The sequence below is a fragment of the Amaranthus tricolor genome, chromosome 15, assembly GCF_026212465.1.
Source record: "Amaranthus tricolor cultivar Red isolate AtriRed21 chromosome 15, ASM2621246v1, whole genome shotgun sequence".
Classification (NCBI taxonomy): domain Eukaryota; kingdom Viridiplantae; phylum Streptophyta; class Magnoliopsida; order Caryophyllales; family Amaranthaceae; genus Amaranthus; species Amaranthus tricolor.
In genome coordinates, this window is record NC_080061.1 from 13,947,085 (window position 1) to 13,964,526 (window position 17,442).

Consider the following 17,442-nt stretch of genomic DNA (forward strand, 5'->3'; position numbering starts at 1 on the left):
ACTTTGATCTGCTCTGTTTTCTTTTTATTTCATGTTTATGTTTATACGTTGGATCTGATCTCTTTTTTTGTTTTCTCATGTTTATTTTAATTTGATTATGATTTTGATTCTGTTATTTTTTTGATTATGGTTTTGGTTTGTTTTAAATTACGAAAACGATGATGTGGTTGTAGCAGTCGATGAGATCTGTTTTGATTAATGATTCTCTTGCATGTTCATTTTTTGATATTTTTAAACTTTGATCTGCTATGTTTTTTTTTATTTAATGTTTATTTTAATACGTTTATGATATTGATTTTGTTATTTTTTTGATTATGTTTTTGAGCTGTTTTTAATCCCAAAATCATGATCTGGTTTTAGTCCTTCACCAGATCTGGTTTGAAATATGATGTTGTTGCATGTTGTTCTTATTTCGATTTATTTAATGTTGGATCTGATCTCTTTTTTTGTTTTCTCATGTTTATTTTAATTTGATTATGATTTTGATTCTGTTTTTTGATTCTGTTTTTGGTTTGTTTTAAATTACGAAAACGATGATCTGGTTCTAGTAGTTGATGAGATCTGTTTTGATTAATGATTCTCATCCATGTTCTTATTCTGATTTTTTTAAACTTTGATCTAACCTGTTTTTTTTTAATGTCTATTACTAATGATAAGATTTTTATTATGTGTACTTCCTCTGTTATGTTTTTGTTGCTACATAAGATTATTAAGGAGATGGACACAAAGGAAAAAGCGTGCGACTCATTAACTGAATCCCAAAGAGAATGTAAAAAATACGATAATATCTTTGGTTCGTGGTATGATCATTATTATTTGAAATGTTGGGAATTAAATTGTGTTGAAGATCCTGATCAAGAACCCCCACCTTGGTACTACGGTTTACCAGATGAGGAGGATTATGCATTAATCGATAAGGTGCAACCTAAGCAAAAGAGGCCACACAAGACGACAATTCGTGGTCTTAACTCATGAGCATTCTAACTTATTTAATTATTATTGATGATGTTTATATTTATTGAAAATGTTTTTTTTTGTTAATATCTCAATGATGATTGTTATTTGCTTGATGAAATGTGTAGATAGTAGTGTGTTTCATTGCCACCTTAGATTATTGGACATGAGCAGGAGATATTAACACATGGTTAATGTGTTTTGTCTCATTGTCGTTTCAAGCACTAAGATGAGGCTGAGATACCTACATTTGCACAATTTCAAATGATGTTAATCGTTAAATCTGAGAGTTAAATAAACGTACACAAGTGAAAATTGGAATGATGAATGATGTTTAACTTGCTTAGTTTTTTTTTGTGACATAACTACCTCAATGACTAAATGGAGAGGTATGCATAATTGTATAGTTACAAAATGTTGTCATACATACTGTTTCCTTTACAAAATGTCTACATATTGATAATTAATTTCAATCATCTTACGGAAGATCATTGAGATTAATTATACCATGAGATAAAAATTGGCGTGCTGCATCAATTAGTTCTTGTGGAATTTCTAATTGCCTGGGCAGCAGACCCAGCCTGTCCAGTCTCTGTTTTCCAATGTGTGGATTCTTATAGTTATTACCGCCTTTAGCTTTTAGTACCTCTATCATGCATAGTTGATATTGTATCCAAGTGTAGTTTAAAAGCTTTGGTTCAAAAGTGTCATACGCATCATTCACCGCCTTTATCAAATCATTGAGGTCTTTGGGAAATGACTTGAATTGAATTGATTGCAGAGCACTAAACAATCCCAAGTCCAAGATGTTCATATCTGGACTAGAGGCTGGTTGACAAACAAGTCTTATGTTAAATCCATCTTTCTTTGCTTCTTCATTGAATGCATGATCATTTATTAAAATATGTGGCTTGGCGTTATCTTGTTGAATCCATATATCTTTCACCCCATTTGCTGGCCATTTTGATCTTATTGCTGGTAGCACTTCAGTGATTAGTTTGTCTCGTAGAATGTCGCGTGTAACTCTTGTTATTGCTCGTAATGTTGCTGTACCCGCTGGTCTGTTTTCTGACCTCCTCACTGCATAATAAGTTTCTGTAAACGGAAAAATTCCTATTTTCCCATCCCACAACACTTCACCTGTAGAATTAATGTGAGGTCTTGCAACAGCTGCTATAAACATCACTTTGCCTATGAAATTTTTATTTAGCACACATCTATATGGTTCCTCCTCTTCCCAAGGAAATAAATAATACCTTTGTGTTGCCCTACTCATGTAGAACCATTTTTCATCTATGTGCACAACATTATACATAAGTCCAAATTTTGGTATGTTGTCTACAGTGGGTGGTATTATTTGGGATAAAATGAAGTTGATTCTTCTCATTTTGTGGTCATGAGAAAGTTTTGGTTTAATAGAATTCGTATGTGCTCTAATAATACCGGATTTCATCATTCTATAAACTTGTGAATGACCAATGCCTAATGCAGAGGTCATTGCTCTAATTGTGGTCCTCTTTTCAATCGGAACAGCATTCAGCAAATTCATGTCAAAAACTTATGGTTTCCTACCAACTCTTCCCCTTTTCTACTATTAACATCAATTACAATGCCATTTTGCATTGATGTTTTGGCTGATTCCCACAGCCTTGCTATTGTCCACCTTGATGTGTTATGTTGCATTGCAATTGTTTTAATTGTACCCCGTGGCAAACGTCTATCTGATTCTGTAGACAAACTAGTTAACTGTTGTACAATTAACTTTCTGGTCTGAACTGGTAGTTCCCTCTTACTACCTACTGGTTGCTGTCTTAATGTTTCTGTTTCTGTTTCTTCCTGTGTTAATGTTTGACCATGGCTTATGGGTTCCTCCAAACTCAAACTGACATCGATGTTTCCATAATTCTCACTTGTGTACTCATTATAAATGTCATATTCACAATCTATATTAAGATTTTCAAAGAAAGAAATAAATACCTCAATATCAGGATTAATGAATTCCTCTTCTTGAATTTGAACCTCAGCCATTTGTTGTTTTTGATTGATTGTTGTTGGTTTTGTAGAGTTGATGAAAGAAATAGGTTTGGATCCAAATTCTTATGAACAATTTAAAAGGGGAGGACAGCAGATGAAGAAATTGAAATGAAGAAGTGTTGAAATTTTATAAAGAATTTAATCTATTTATAGACAGATGAAATGTGTTAATGCTGACTTTTGTGTAAAAATTTTTACTTTTGCTGATAATTTGTAATATTGGAGGGAATTCTAATATTTGGGTGGGAAAATATTTTTTTGGGGGAAATGAAACTGAAATCTATCTTAATCTGAAATTATTCATCTAATCTAAACTATTTTTCCTTTTTTTTTAAAATAACAACAATAAAATATTATATTTTACCTGATCAACAGTAACCTATAATGTAGGTGATCAGAATCCTTAATATGTGTGCCCATGCTAATGTAGCATGTAAAAAAGAACAGAGGAAGTATTCATTTAATAAATAAAATTGAAAACATTTTATAAATAATTGAAATAAATGAAACATAATATTTAGTTTTCTAATACATTAAATGCGATTTAACCTAAAAAGTACTAAACAATTAATAAGAATAATAATATACTCAAAATAAGAATAATAATATACTCAAAATAAGAAAGTAGCAAGTCAAAGATAATCATAAAAACAATAACATCATTATTAAATTTTAAGAGGGAAAATTTATGATGAGGAAGCGACAGTAAGTAATTTAAAAGGTTATTAGGTGAGCATTTTGTTATACTAATAGTTATAGATGTTACCTACTACTTGTTGTAGCAAGTCATTTTGAAATAGAAAAAACAAGATAAATTACAAACCAAAAACTAAAAATACAAACCCCTTAACAACTCAACCCCACTGCCACCCCTCCCTCTCACCGGAGACACCATCACTCACCACCACCAATCCTTTTCCTTTAGTGACACACAACCGCAAAACCGTCCTTGCTTCCACCGCAAAGCCCTGAGCCCTATTCGCTAAGAAAATGTGTACATGATGCAGCTTAAACCCATTCAAGACTGACTAAGAAAGGAGTGTCCAACCTTCATATGCACACAATTAGGAAGAACATGGTGAGAATATTTCCTAGCAGCTTAAATCAGCTCTTGGTGAAATACTTACAAGTGCCGAAATTTGTCTAAACAACCAATTATACTCTCTGAAATTAGTAAAATAAAATCAGCTTAAATATTCAAGTTTTAGTTATTGCAATATTAACATTTGTTATTTTCGTTTGTTTCAAATTAATTATACAACATTTCATTTTTAAAATTTTTACCATCTTTATTTATTGTGGTCCATAAACTCATTCTTATAATCTTTCTCTCTCTACTTCATCTACAAATTTCTTATTGTTTAAACTTAATTCTCTCACTTAATTGTCCAGTTCTTAATAAAAAACTCATTTACATGCATTTATAGAAAAATAAAAATGGGCGAAATTGATTGGATTTCAATTGGGTCATGTTTGTTTATATTTTGGTCCGGTTAAAAAACTCATATGTCTAGGCTGTAACAATTCATCACATAATCTCACCGGTGGCCTACTCTTCTAGACACGGGACACCCAGCTCGGGCCTACAAACCCACGGGTCAATAGCGTTGACTTGCAAGTACACTTGGTGAGGTTTATTGTTTCCCAAACTCATATGATAGTGGAAATATTAGCTCACTCAATCAATTCACTATTTTTTCGATGTGGGATTTTGTGTCATACGTGAAGTATTAAAGTTAAATGCATACCTTGTGCCCAGCTATATCGTTCATGATCCTGCAGAGAATACCTGATGCTTTCTTGGCCTTTGATTTATGAGAAAACCATTCAAAGGATTCTTTACTTGCAATTTGTCCCATGCCTTGAAGAGTTGCCATAATCGATAAAGAGAAGCAACATGAAATACTGTTAGAATATATTGTTAGAAAATATTCTTAGGACATATTCCACATCTAATTAATTGATTTATCTTATTTTAGATAATATCTTTTGCAATATCTTCTCCTTAATTTTAGGCCAAAATTGATTGTAATTGGGAGAAGATAACTTTGTAACTATTTATGGCTGCTCAATGAGAATACACGGCACATTCGAAATCCAAAAACTGATTCTTCATGGTATCAAACGCTCAGGCAAATCATACAACCTAAAAAAAAAAAAAAAAAACAGAACACCATGGCCGGAGATCGGAATACTCCACCACCACCACCACTACTGCGTATCGACATAACCTCCCCTTATTACCTTAGTTCACATGATCGTCCCGGTGATTTTATCACTCCGACTCGTCTTCGGGGTGATATTTATGATGAGTGGGCTAGTGATATTCAAACCGAGTTGGAGGCTCGCAGGAAATTTGTTTTCTTGAACGGTTCAATTACATCTCCTTCTTCTCCCTACACACAAGAGGATTGGAATACTCTCCATGCCATGTTGATATCATGGCTCATGAACACAATAGAACCCGAAGTCAAGGTTACCCTGTCCAAATACAAAGATGCCAAATGCTTATGGGATACTCTAAAATCCAGGTATTCCATTGTTAACGGTCCTCGAATCCAGCAGATTAAATTTGCCATTGCTAGGTGTGAACAAACCAAAACCAAGTCGATTTCCACATACTTTGGTAAATTGACATCTTTATAGGAGGAGTTAAATAATTACGAACCTCTTATTACATGTTCCTGTTGTGAGTCATGTCCAGCAGGACTAGAGCATGAAAAACGCCGTGATAATACACGGCTTCATCAATTTCTTATGGGTTTATACACCGATTATCACGCTCAAGTTCGTGCTAATATTTTTTCTTATGATCCGTTGCCTACTCTTGATCGGGCTTACCAACTAGTAATTAAGGATGAACGTGTTCGTCTCGCCAAGTCCATGACCGAAGACAAACCTCCGGAAGCTGTTGGTTTTGCTCTTCGGCACTGCACAGGAAAGGGTAAATCAGAAAATCTGGTTGATCAAAGGGAAAAATCAGACAAATCCCATCTTCTTTGCACTCATTGTAACAAGAAAGGGCATCTCGTTTCTGACTGCTTTGAATTGATTGGGTATCCCGACTGGTGGCCAGGTTCGTCAAAGACGCAGGTGGGTGCTGGTCGTGGGAGATCATCATCGCAGCCAGCTAGCAGCAGTAGGGGTCGTGGTGTTTCGGCTCGCACAAATGCAGTAGCTAGTCCAGGTAACAACCACGGCTCATATCCTTCAATTGGGCAGTCCAATTCGCAAGTATTCTCGGCCGAACAATGGAAGGCTTTGGCTGGATTTATTGGTAACACTAAAATACCTGATGATAGATTAACATGTGAGTTTGATTGTCATATGTGGATAATAGACACCGGTGCATCACAACACGTCACATGTATAGACTCGTGGCTTCATGATGTGCAGCAAGTTTCATGTCCAGTATGTCTTCCTAATGGGAAGACTGTGACAGCAACAAAAGAAGGCTCAGTTTATTTATCGAGCAAAATAATTCTTAAAAACGTTCTTTTTTCTCCGAAATTACAATGCAATTTAATTTCTGTATCGCAATTGATTGACAATTTACAATGTACTGTACAATTCATTTCAAAATCTTGTGCTATACAGGACCAGTCGAGGGAGCTGATTGGAACAAGTGTTAGACGTGATGGACTTTTCTATTTTGATGGTGTCAAGCAAGATCAGCAAATTTCAGTTCATGCTCTTCTACACTGGAGTTATGGCACAAACGAATGGGTCATCCGTCTGAAAAAGTAGTGAAGCTTCTTCCCCCTATTAGTAGTAGTACGGGTAGTTTAAATAAAGCATGTGAAATTTGTTTCCGTGCGAAACATTCCAGGGATAAATTTTCTTTAAGTGAGAATAAGGCTTCTAGAATTTTTGAAAAAATTCATTGTGATCTTTGGGGACCTTGTAGACATAAATCCTCTTGTGGTGCAAGATATTTTTTAAACATTGTTGATGATTATTCTCGAGCTGTTTGGCTTTATTTGATGGATGATAAAAACAGAAGTTTTTCAAATGTTTATGTCTTTTGTTACTATGATTGACAGACAATTTTCCTAGAATATTAAGGTGGTTCAAAGTGATAATGGGACTGAATTCAATTGTTTACTTGATTATTTTAATGCTACTGGTATTTTGTTTCAAACCTCTTGTGTTGGGACGCCACAACAAAATGGGAGGGTTGAGCGAAAACATAAACACATATTAAATGTAGTGAGAGCCTTGAGATTTCAAGCATACTTACAGATATATTTTTGGGGAGAGAGTGTTTTAGCAGCCGCTCACTTAATAAACCGTACCCCTTCACCTCTTCTACAAAACAAAAGTCCATACAAAATTCTCTTTAATAAACCACCTTCATACAACACCATCAGAACCTTTGGTTGCCTTTGTTTTGCCCAAAATCAAAAAACCGGAGGGGATAAATTTGCAAGTAAAATTCGTAAATGTATTTTTGTTGGATACCCATTTGGTCAAAAGGGGTGGAAACTTTTTGATTTGGACTCAAATGTTTTTTTGGTGTCCCGTGATGTGAAGTTCTTTGAAGACGAGTACCCGTTTGTTGACCCTATTGCATCAAATATTGATCCGGAAAATATTGTGCCTATGTTTGATAATATTCATCATGATTTTACTGCATGTGAAGATGATTTGTGTGGAATTTATGACCATATTGAGGTGCAAAGTTTGGATCAAAATGAAAATAACAATACCATCCCACAAGTAGAAGCCCAAACAAGTGGGCTGCCAGCGCCAACTGGACGTCAGGTCCAGACCAACAACGTGCCAGCACCAGCTGGGCAGTAGGAGTCCACTAGTTTGTTCCCTGGATTAACAGCGCCAGATGGGCTGGATCAGGCCCAGCAAAGCCCTCCCACGTCTCCTACTCCAACAAATCAGCCTTTTTGGAATCATGAACAAGCCCAGCAGCATAGTGAGACCCAAAATAATAATTTGGGACGTGGTTTTAGGGAGAAATTTCCTAATGTTCGGCATCGTGACTATGTAACACACACCATCTTTACGAGAAGTCCATCTCCTACATCTTCTAACACTTTGTCTCCTAAGCATCCCTCAGGTACTCCTTATCCTATAGCACATTACATTAATTGTAATAGTTTTTCTTTGCGATATCAGACTTTTATTGCAGCCATAATTTCAGACAAAGAGCCACGTTCATTTAAGGAAGCCATGACAGATGAAGGATGGAGAAAGTCTATGCAAGAAGAAATTTGAGCCTTGGAAAATAATGGTACATGGACCTTGGAAGATCTTCCTCGTGGCAAGCGTGCTCTTGGGAGTCAATGGGTCTACCGTCTCAAATATAAATCTGATGGAAGTGTGGAGCGACTCAAATCCCGGCTTATTGTGCTTGGCAATCATCAAAAGGAAGGCATTGACTATAATGAAACATTTGCTCATGTGGCTAAAATGGTCACTATTCGGGCTTTCTTAGCAATTACAGCATCCAAAAACTGGGAGTTGCATCAAATGGATGTTCATAATGCCTTTTTACATGGAGATCTTGAAGAGAAAGTGTACATAAAACTTCCTCCAGGGTTTGATTCAACTCACCCAAATAAGGTATGTTGCCTACGCAAATCTCTTTATGGATTAAAACAGGCTCCTAGATGTTGGTTTGCCAAGCTTGTATCAACCTTGAAAGAATATGGTTTTCTTCAATCCTATTCAGACTACTCATTGTTTACTTATACTAGTGACTCGGTGCAAATCAATGTTCTTGTTTATGTTGATGACTTGATCATATCTAGGAATAATTCCGCTGCTTTACATACTTTCAAAACATATCTCAGTGACTGTTTTCATATGAAAGATCTTGGAACTCTGAAATATTTTCTTGGCATAGAGGTAGCTCGTAGTGAGTCCGGTCTATTTCTTTGTCAAAGAAAGTACACACTTGATATCATCTTTGATACAGGTCTCTTAGGGTCTAAACCAGTTGGTTTTCCGATTGAACAAAATCACAAACTTGGTCAAGCATCGGGTGAATTACTAGTTGATCCTGAATCATATCGTAGACTTGTTGGCAGGTTGATCTATCTTGCAGTCACCAGGCCAGATTTGGCTTATTCTGTTCACATACTTTCACAGTTCATGCATGAACCCAGGACAGAACATTGGGAAGCAGCATTGCGGGTTGTACGATACTTGAAAGGTACTCCCGGACAAGGTATTTTGCTACGATCAGACAGTGAATTGACACTTCAAGGATGGTGTGATTCTGATTGGGCTGCATGTTCTATTACATGTAGATCTTTGACTGGTTGGCTCATTTTTCTAGGTCAGTCCCCTATATCATGGAAAACAAAGAAACAAGAATACTGTTTCCCGTAGCTCCGCAGAAGCCGAGTAGCGGTCAATGGCTGCCATCACTTGTGAGTTGAAATGGTTAAAAGGCTTGCTTTTGAGTTTGGGGATACATCACCCTAAGGCGATCAGTTTATTTTGTGACAGTCAGTCAGCTTTACATATTGCAAAAAATCCAGTTTTCCATGAATGGACAAAACATATCGAAGTGGACTGTCATTTTGTCCGTGATGCAATTACTGATGGCCTAATCGCTCCCTCCTATATTCCTACTCAAATGCAACTTGCTAATATATTCACCAAGGCTCTTGAAAAAACGCAGTTCGATAATTTATTAAGCAAGTTGGGCATTGTCCCTTCCCATGCTCCAACTTGAGGGGGGTGTTAGAATATATTGTTAGAAAATATTCTTAGGACATATTCCACATCTAATTAATTGATTTATCTTTATTTTAGGTAATATCTTTTGCAATATCTTCTCCTTAATTTTAGGCCAAAATTGATTGAAATTAGGAGAAGATAACTTTGTAACTATTTATGGCTGCTCAATGAGAATACACGGCACATTCGAATTCCCAAAAACTGATTCTTCAAATACGCCCGTTCTCTATATATTCTTTGTAAGTTGGACTCTTCGTAAGTTGGAATCAACTTTTGGTGAAGCCATGTAGCTTCTTGAAGATAAGCCTAGCATTGAATATGCAACTAAACACAAAATAAAGCTCAATCATATTATATAATATAAGTTATTAAAAAATATTTCGTTAATTATTATCCATTCGCTAAAGTCTTGTCTAGTTAACTTGTGTTTACTACATTTAACTACACTTACTTTTACTAAATTTAACTTGGTTTATACAACAAACTATTTTTTTTATTGCATTTGATCTTATTCGTAAAGGGAGATAAACAAATTTTTTTTTTAATTGTAAAATTTACCTAAAATAATTCAACTTTTACATGATTTTTCTATAATCATCTCACCTATTGATTGACCATAAATAATCCCAATTTTAGAGGTAATTTTCTTGAGTAAACTTTGGTAACCCTATGACCTGCTATAGTAGGTAATTTAAAAAAAAAGTTAAATGTAAGATTAGAGAAAAATTATAAAAATTTACATAAAAACTCAGAATAATTAAAAAAAAAATTCACATTTTAAAAATAGTTTTTGGACATTTTATTTTAATTTATCTTTTTTTTTAAAAAATAAAACTTGCTATAGCAAGTGATCCGGTTACCAAGTTTACTTAACGCAAATACTCCCCAAAGTTGGGATTATTCATAGTTAATCAATCGGTGAAATTATTGTAGGAAAATCATAAAAATATTAGATTATTCTAAATAATTTTTCCTTTTTTATTTCAGAGAAACTTTACCTCTCTCAAAGAATTTAGTCTCCAACTAATATAAAGTGTAGTTAGGAGTTTGAATCTCATTCACCAATAATTTCAAGTGAAATATTAAGCCTTTTGTATGATGAGAACATGTGTTGCATCTATACTTTTAGTCTGAAAGATTCTCGTATAAATTAAGAACATGATATATTATATAACTTATTCTTAATTTAAACATCATTTTAAACTTTTAATTTAACTATTTATTTGGTACGGTAAAGTTGATGAACCTACCTCCTTTTTATTAAGATAAGAAACAGCATATGTTCTTCCTTCATGAGCCAACTCTTGTTCAAGCTCTTGGAATATATCAAGATTCATACAGCTACTATTCCATCTGAATTTATATGTATAGCAAATTATACTCGTATAACTAATATGCAATTTCTTATAAATGAGACAAGATTAAATTCATGCAAATTTTATTTTACTAACCTATGGATGGCATCAGTGAAAAGATCCAATCCGTCGATGGTGCCATATGAATCAAAGATGTTGTCCACAACAGTTATAAGTATCGAGAATTTTGCTAGGAGTATACGAGCATATGAATACTTGGGTTCATAGCACGCTCCCAATGCCCAATAGTAGTTCTCTGCTGCTCTTTCCCTTGCAAAGGGGAATTTTCTTTCATATTCGAGGCTTCTTGTCCACCTGCTCCAGATTTTTTTTATTTAAATATACAAAATTTCTTAACTTTAATAAGTGCAATTATTCGCATTTATTCTGTGATTTATACTCTTATATAATGGTTGTTGTCAATCATTATGTGTTTATTTTTATTCTTGTTTGATGATTGACACAATTTAAATCAATGATAATCAAATCCAAATAGGGTTGGATGTAATGCTCGTGAGAGATTTGTTACATAATTATAACACCCTCAGAATAGGTCGAACTTTTGAAACACCCTTTATGAAAAACATGAGCCAAAATCTACTCATGGGAGTGTTACTGCCACATCTATTTCTAATAAAATAAATGTAAGGCTTAACGACTAAGAAATAATTTAATAACTTTAAATCCAACAAAGGGTCTTACAACATAAGAAAAGACTGAAACGTAATCTGTATCCATATAAAATTTAAACAACTTAAGGTAAAATTTAAACTGAAATATGACTCTAATAAAAGCTATATTTCTAGGTAATCCTCACTCCATGACTCCCACGCAATCAATAACCTGCAACATAAGAATGCAAGAAAAACAAGTGAAAAACACTCAAAATCAGTAAATTGAGTAATTCCAACTCTATCCTGTAAAACGATTAAGTTTGAAAATGATATAAGAAAATAAAATATAATCAAATTGAAAATAATTTTAGAAAATAATATATAGCTGAGTTTAAAAGAAAAACAATTTGAGAAAAAATATATATATATATATATCACATAAACCAATTTATTAATTTGATATATAATAATGGCAACCACATAATCAATTTTTAATTTGAGGGAACAACAACGCCAGTAGGCCGAGGCTTTACCCCTATACCTACTTCATCAAGAGATCATCACCCCAAATAATTCAAGGCCAGCAGAGTAGTCTCAGGTAACCCTAGTTTGCACACCCCTTCTACATGGATCACAAAAAATAGAAGGAAGACCAAACATCGTATCAAGTAGCAGAAATGATAATATCTGTCGGCAGCTATACTAACCGAACAAGACAACATGTTCATCACCCTTATACTTGGATCACAACAAATATAAGAGCTTCATTTCCCTCGTGTTACACTTTACGTGATTTAATATATTTTAATAATTAGTCACGTGCACACAAACATATAATCAAACATACATTATACATTTTATTTATGATCATAGGTTTTCCCAATAAATATATCTCAATAACATTCAATTGCAATATTAATATCATAATAATTTTCTCCCAAATTCAATCGCATTTAAAAACATCATTAAAATAATAATATAACTTTCATCAAAATAGTAATATTATAAGTATTTCTCCTTCAAATTTAACTGTATCTAATTTCGTTATCAAAATAATAATATAAATTTCATCAAAAATAGTAATTATAAATTCAAGTTTGACAAAAATAATAGTAAATATAATTTGAGAATATATAAAACATAATATCATACAAAAGAATGTCATATTAAATCATGCACTCATTTAAACACATTAATTATCACTTAGCGCGTAATAATAACGGGATAGTCCTAATTAGATGGACATTGAGAATTACCTTATCACGCGATCCTAGACAACGTACGCTCCTAATAATCTCTGTCTACGACTTCGCTGTCTTTAATATCGAAATCTTGCGTTTTCTTGACGGAATTTTAAGCAAATGGGAGATGGAGGAAGTAGTTTGTAAGAGAAAAAGGAAGTTTTAATAATAATGTGAATAAATTAAGGGTAATTGTTTTAATTTATAGTAGGTAAGTGAGGTTAGTTATAAGATTTAGAGGGAGAAGTGAGAAGTTATTAGTTAATGGAGAGTTATATTTATATATATTTTTTTAATTTCTGAAATTTATTTATTTATTTATTGATTTATTTATTAATTATTATTATTATTATTATTATTATTATTATTATTATTATTATTATTATTATTATTATTATTATTTAAAAAAAACGGATGTTACATACACTCCCCCTTAAAACAAAATTTTCGTCCTCGAACTTAAGTTTAACTATTGAAGTTTTAAAAGAAAAAGAAGATTGGACGGTTTTGATAGACTCGCATCACCCCCCCTATTTTAAAAAGTTTCGTCCTCGAAACTCAACGTACCTGTTCGAACAGTTCGGGGTATCGCTTTATAATGTCAACTTCGGTTTTCCATGTGGCTTCTTCGATTTCTTGGTTCATCCATAATATCTTGACCAACATAATTTCCTTGTTCCGGGTACATCTTGTTTTGGTATCAAGGATTTTTATTGGCTTTTCTTCAAAGGTAAGGGTTTCATCAAGTTCAATGGTTTCATGTTGTGTGATATGGGAAGGGTCATGGACATATTTTCGGAGTTGGGATACATGGAAGACATTGTGGACTTTGGCTAGGTTCATAGGTAGGACTAATCTATAGGCTACTTCCCCAATTCGTTCCAATACTTCATAAGAACCTATAAAACGAGGACTCAATTTACCCTTCCAACCAAATCACATGACACCCTTGGTTGGTGACACTTTGAGCAAAACTTTTTCACCTACTTCAAACTCTAATGCTCTCCTCCTTTTGTCTGCATACGACTTCTGATGATCTTGCGCACCCCTCATACGTTCTTGGATCATCCTTACCTTCTTTGTAGTCTCCTCAATCATGTCTGGTCCTAATCCCAACGACTCATTAAGATAGTTCCAACATATAGGACTCCTACACTTCCTCCCATATAGGGCTTCGTAAGGAGCCATTCCTTTGCTATAATGAAAACTATTATTGTAAGAAAACTCTACATACGTCAAATATCCTCCCAAGATCCACCAAAATCCATAACACATGCTCTTAACAAATCCTCAAGAGTCTGAATCGTTCTCTCTGTTTGACCATCTGTTGCTGGGTGGAATGCAGTACTGAACTTTAGTATTGTGCCCACTGATTCTTGTAACATCCTCTAAAATTTGGACAGCAACCTCGAATCTCTATCTGATACAATGTCCTTAGGCACACCATAAAATCTCCCTATCTCCTGAAAATACACGTCTACCATCTGTTGCATCGTCTAAGTATTCTTCATCGCTATGAACCTTGCTATTTTTGTTAATTAATCCACTATCACCCATATGGCATTCTTCCCTGTTTTTGACTTTGGCAATCCTACTACAAAGTTCATTGAAATCGACTCCCATTTTCATCCAGGTACTTCTAATGGTTGCAATTTTTCCCCCTGGCTTCATATCTTGAATTTTCACCTTGTGACACGTTAGACACTTCGCCACGAAGCCTGTAATTTCACGCTTCATGTTGGGCCACCAAAAGTTTCTTAAGATCCTTGTACATCTTATCACCTCCAGGATGTATTGAGTATGGGGAATTATGGGCTTCAGTCATAATCTTAGTCTTAAGCTCCTCATCATACGGTTTGCACCATCTTCCTTTATACTTCATTACGCCATTTTCATCACTTTCGCACTCAGGTGCTTGACCATTCTCCTTCAACTTCTTCAATTTAGTTAACCTGTTATCCGTAACTTGCTTCACTCTAATTTCCTCAAAAATATCGGATTCAATCGTCATTCCATTCAATTGAGTACCCACATATCCATACTCTACCACTTCTAAGTTCATCCTACGAATCTCTTCACACAACTCATCTGCTAAAATTAATGCATTCATTGTATGACTTTACTTCCTACTCAGAGCATCAGCTACTTTGTTTGCCTTTCCCTCATAATACTTCAAATCCAGATCATAATCCTTAATGAGTTCTAACCATCGTGTTTGTCTCATATTCAACTCCTTTTGAGTGTACAAGAACCTCAAACTCTTATGATCAGTATAAATCTTGCACCTTACTTCGAATAAATAATGTCTCTAAATTTTAAATGCAAAGACTACAGCTCCCAATTCTAAGTCATGTGTGGGGTAATTCTTCTCATGCGGCTTAAGTTGTCGTGAAGCATATGCTACTACTTTCCCATCTTGCATCAACACACAACGTATTTGTTCTTAGATGCGTCTGTATAAACCTCATATTGTCCACTTTCATTCGGTAAGGTCAGCACAGGAGCAGAGGTAAGCCTTGATTTCAACTCTCGGAATGCCGCTTCACACTTCTCATCCCATTGAAACTTAGTGGTCTTCTTCATCAAATTTGTGATAGGTTGAGCGATTCTCGAGAAATTTTTCACAAATCTCCCATAGTATCCGGCTAGACCTAAAAAACTTCTCACTTTTGTCACATTAGTGGGTGTAGGCCAGTTCATTACTGCTTGAACCTTCGAGGGATCTACCGTTACTCCCATCCTTTGTAATTACATGCCCCAAAAATGCTACCTTTTCCAACCAGAATTCACATTTTGAAAACATGGCATATAACTTATTCTCTCTTAAAATCTCTAAAACTTTTCTCAAATGAGCCTCATGCTCTTCTCGATTCATAGAGTATACTAAAATATCATCAATAAAAAAAACTACAAACTTATCCATGTAAGGCTGAAAAGTCATATTCATAAGGTCCATAAAGACAGCAGGCGCATTAGTGAGTCCAAAGGGCATGACTGTGACCTCATAATGGCCATACCTCATTCGAAAAGCTGTTTTGGCTATATCCTCTTCTGCAATTCGTAATTGATGATAATCTGATCTCAAAGCAATCTTTGAAAATACTCCTGCACCCCTAAGTTGATCGAATAGATCCTTAATTCTAGGAAGTGGATACTTATTCTTTACCATCACACTATTTAAATCCCTATAATCAATACATAGTCTCAATGTTCCATCTTTCTTCCTAACAAATAATACTGGGGCTCCCCAAGGTGATACACTTGGTCTTATATATCCTTTATCCAACAAGTCCTCAACTTGTACTTTCAATCTTGCAACTCGGCAGGTGCCATCCTATAAGGTGCCTTTGAAACGGGTCTTGTTCCCGAAACTAAGTCAATCTTGAAGTCTAACTCTCTCACAGGTGGCATCTTTGGAATCTTATCTGGGAACACATCAACAAACTCCTTAACTACAGGTATCTCTCCTAACTCGTCCTCTTTCATGCTCGTGTCCTTTACATAGCATAAATATACGGGGTAGCCTTTCCTAAGATGGGTCTGGAGATTTAGGGCGGAGATAAGCTTGGTCTTTGGTGGCTCGGAAGTAGTTTCTTGGTAGGTTAGTTAATTTCCCTTAGGGCCTCTAAAGATAATTCTCTTTTTAGCGCAATGGATTTTAGCCTGATACTTCATTAACCAATCCATCGCCAAAAACGAAATCGAGGCAACTAACAAAAAAAACGAAAGACAATGAAAATATAATTAAAGAAATAACACACTACTACTAAGTACTTAAAAGTACTTCAAAACAATAAACCCATTCGTCCCCACTCTCATAATTTATTTTGTTTTAATTTTTTTTTTGTAACTTACTTAAATTATTTAAAATGATTTTACCTTGTACCATCTAACCTATTTTTAATTTACGCTTTTAGCAACTTTAATTTCTAAACAACCCTAAGATTTGACAAAAACAAACATAAACTCTGATACCACTTTGTAACACCCTCATAATAGGTCGAACTTTTGAAACACCCTTTATGAAAAACATGAGCCAAAACCTACTCATGAGAGTGTTACCGCCACATCTATTTCTAATAAAATAAATGTAAGGCTTAACGACTAAGAAATAACTTAATAACTTTAAATCCAACAAAGGATCTTACAACATAAGAAAAGACTGAAACGTAATCTGTATCCATATAAAATTTAAACAACTTAAGGTAAAATTTATATTGAAATACGACTCTAATAAAAGCTATGTTTCTAGGTGATCCTCACTCCACGATTCCCACGCAATCAATAACCTGCAACATAAGAATGCAAGAAAAACAGGGGGAAAAACTCCCAAAATTAAGAAATTGAGTAATTCCAACTCCATCCCGTAAAATGATTAAGTTTGAAAATGATTTAAGAAAATAAAATATAATCAAATTGAAAATAATTTTAGAAAATAATATATTGCTGAGTTTAAAAGAAAAACAATTTGAGAAAACAATATATATAATATCACATAAACCAATTTATTAATTTGATATTTAATAATGGCAACCACAT

At 34.3% G+C, this 17,442-nt stretch overlaps 2 protein-coding genes across 2 annotated transcripts; both read right to left on the bottom strand.

Annotated features, from left to right (window-relative positions):
- Positions 1 to 1,432: 1,432 nt before the first annotated feature.
- Positions 1,433 to 2,503, bottom strand: LOC130801054 (uncharacterized). The gene has a single exon (XM_057664814.1). The coding sequence runs from the start codon at positions 2,501 to 2,503 to the stop codon at positions 1,433 to 1,435; it is 1,071 nt and encodes a 356-aa protein (XP_057520797.1).
- A 1,356-nt stretch (positions 2,504 to 3,859) lies between these two features.
- LOC130801055 (germacrene A synthase-like) lies at positions 3,860 to 14,091 on the bottom strand. The gene is made up of 7 exons (XM_057664816.1): positions 13,887 to 14,091; positions 13,471 to 13,802; positions 11,866 to 11,891; positions 11,145 to 11,363; positions 10,944 to 11,046; positions 4,737 to 4,849; positions 3,860 to 4,036 (listed from the first exon to the last, which is right to left on the bottom strand). Exons 1-6 carry the CDS (start codon positions 14,089 to 14,091, stop codon positions 4,757 to 4,759), a joined length of 978 nt encoding a protein of 325 aa, XP_057520799.1. The 3' UTR covers positions 3,860 to 4,036; positions 4,737 to 4,756.
- Positions 14,092 to 17,442: the final 3,351 nt, after the last annotated feature.

Bases quoted from the DNA above. Each gene is read 5' to 3' on its own strand.
- LOC130801055 (XM_057664816.1), bottom strand. From the start codon at position 14,091: ATGGCTCCTTACGAAGCCCTATATGGGAGGAAGTGTAGGAGTCCTATA. The intron at 11,892-13,470 runs GTACGTTGAGTT...CTTATGTTGCAG, and splicing joins ACCCCGAACTGTTCGAACAG to GTTATTGATTGCGTGGGAGT. The intron at 11,047-11,144 runs GTTAGTAAAATA...ATATAAATTCAG, and splicing joins TTCACTGATGCCATCCATAG to ATGGAATAGTAGCTGTATGA.
- LOC130801054 (XM_057664814.1), bottom strand. From the start codon at position 2,503: ATGAATTTGCTGAATGCTGTTCCGATTGAAAAGAGGACCACAATTAGA.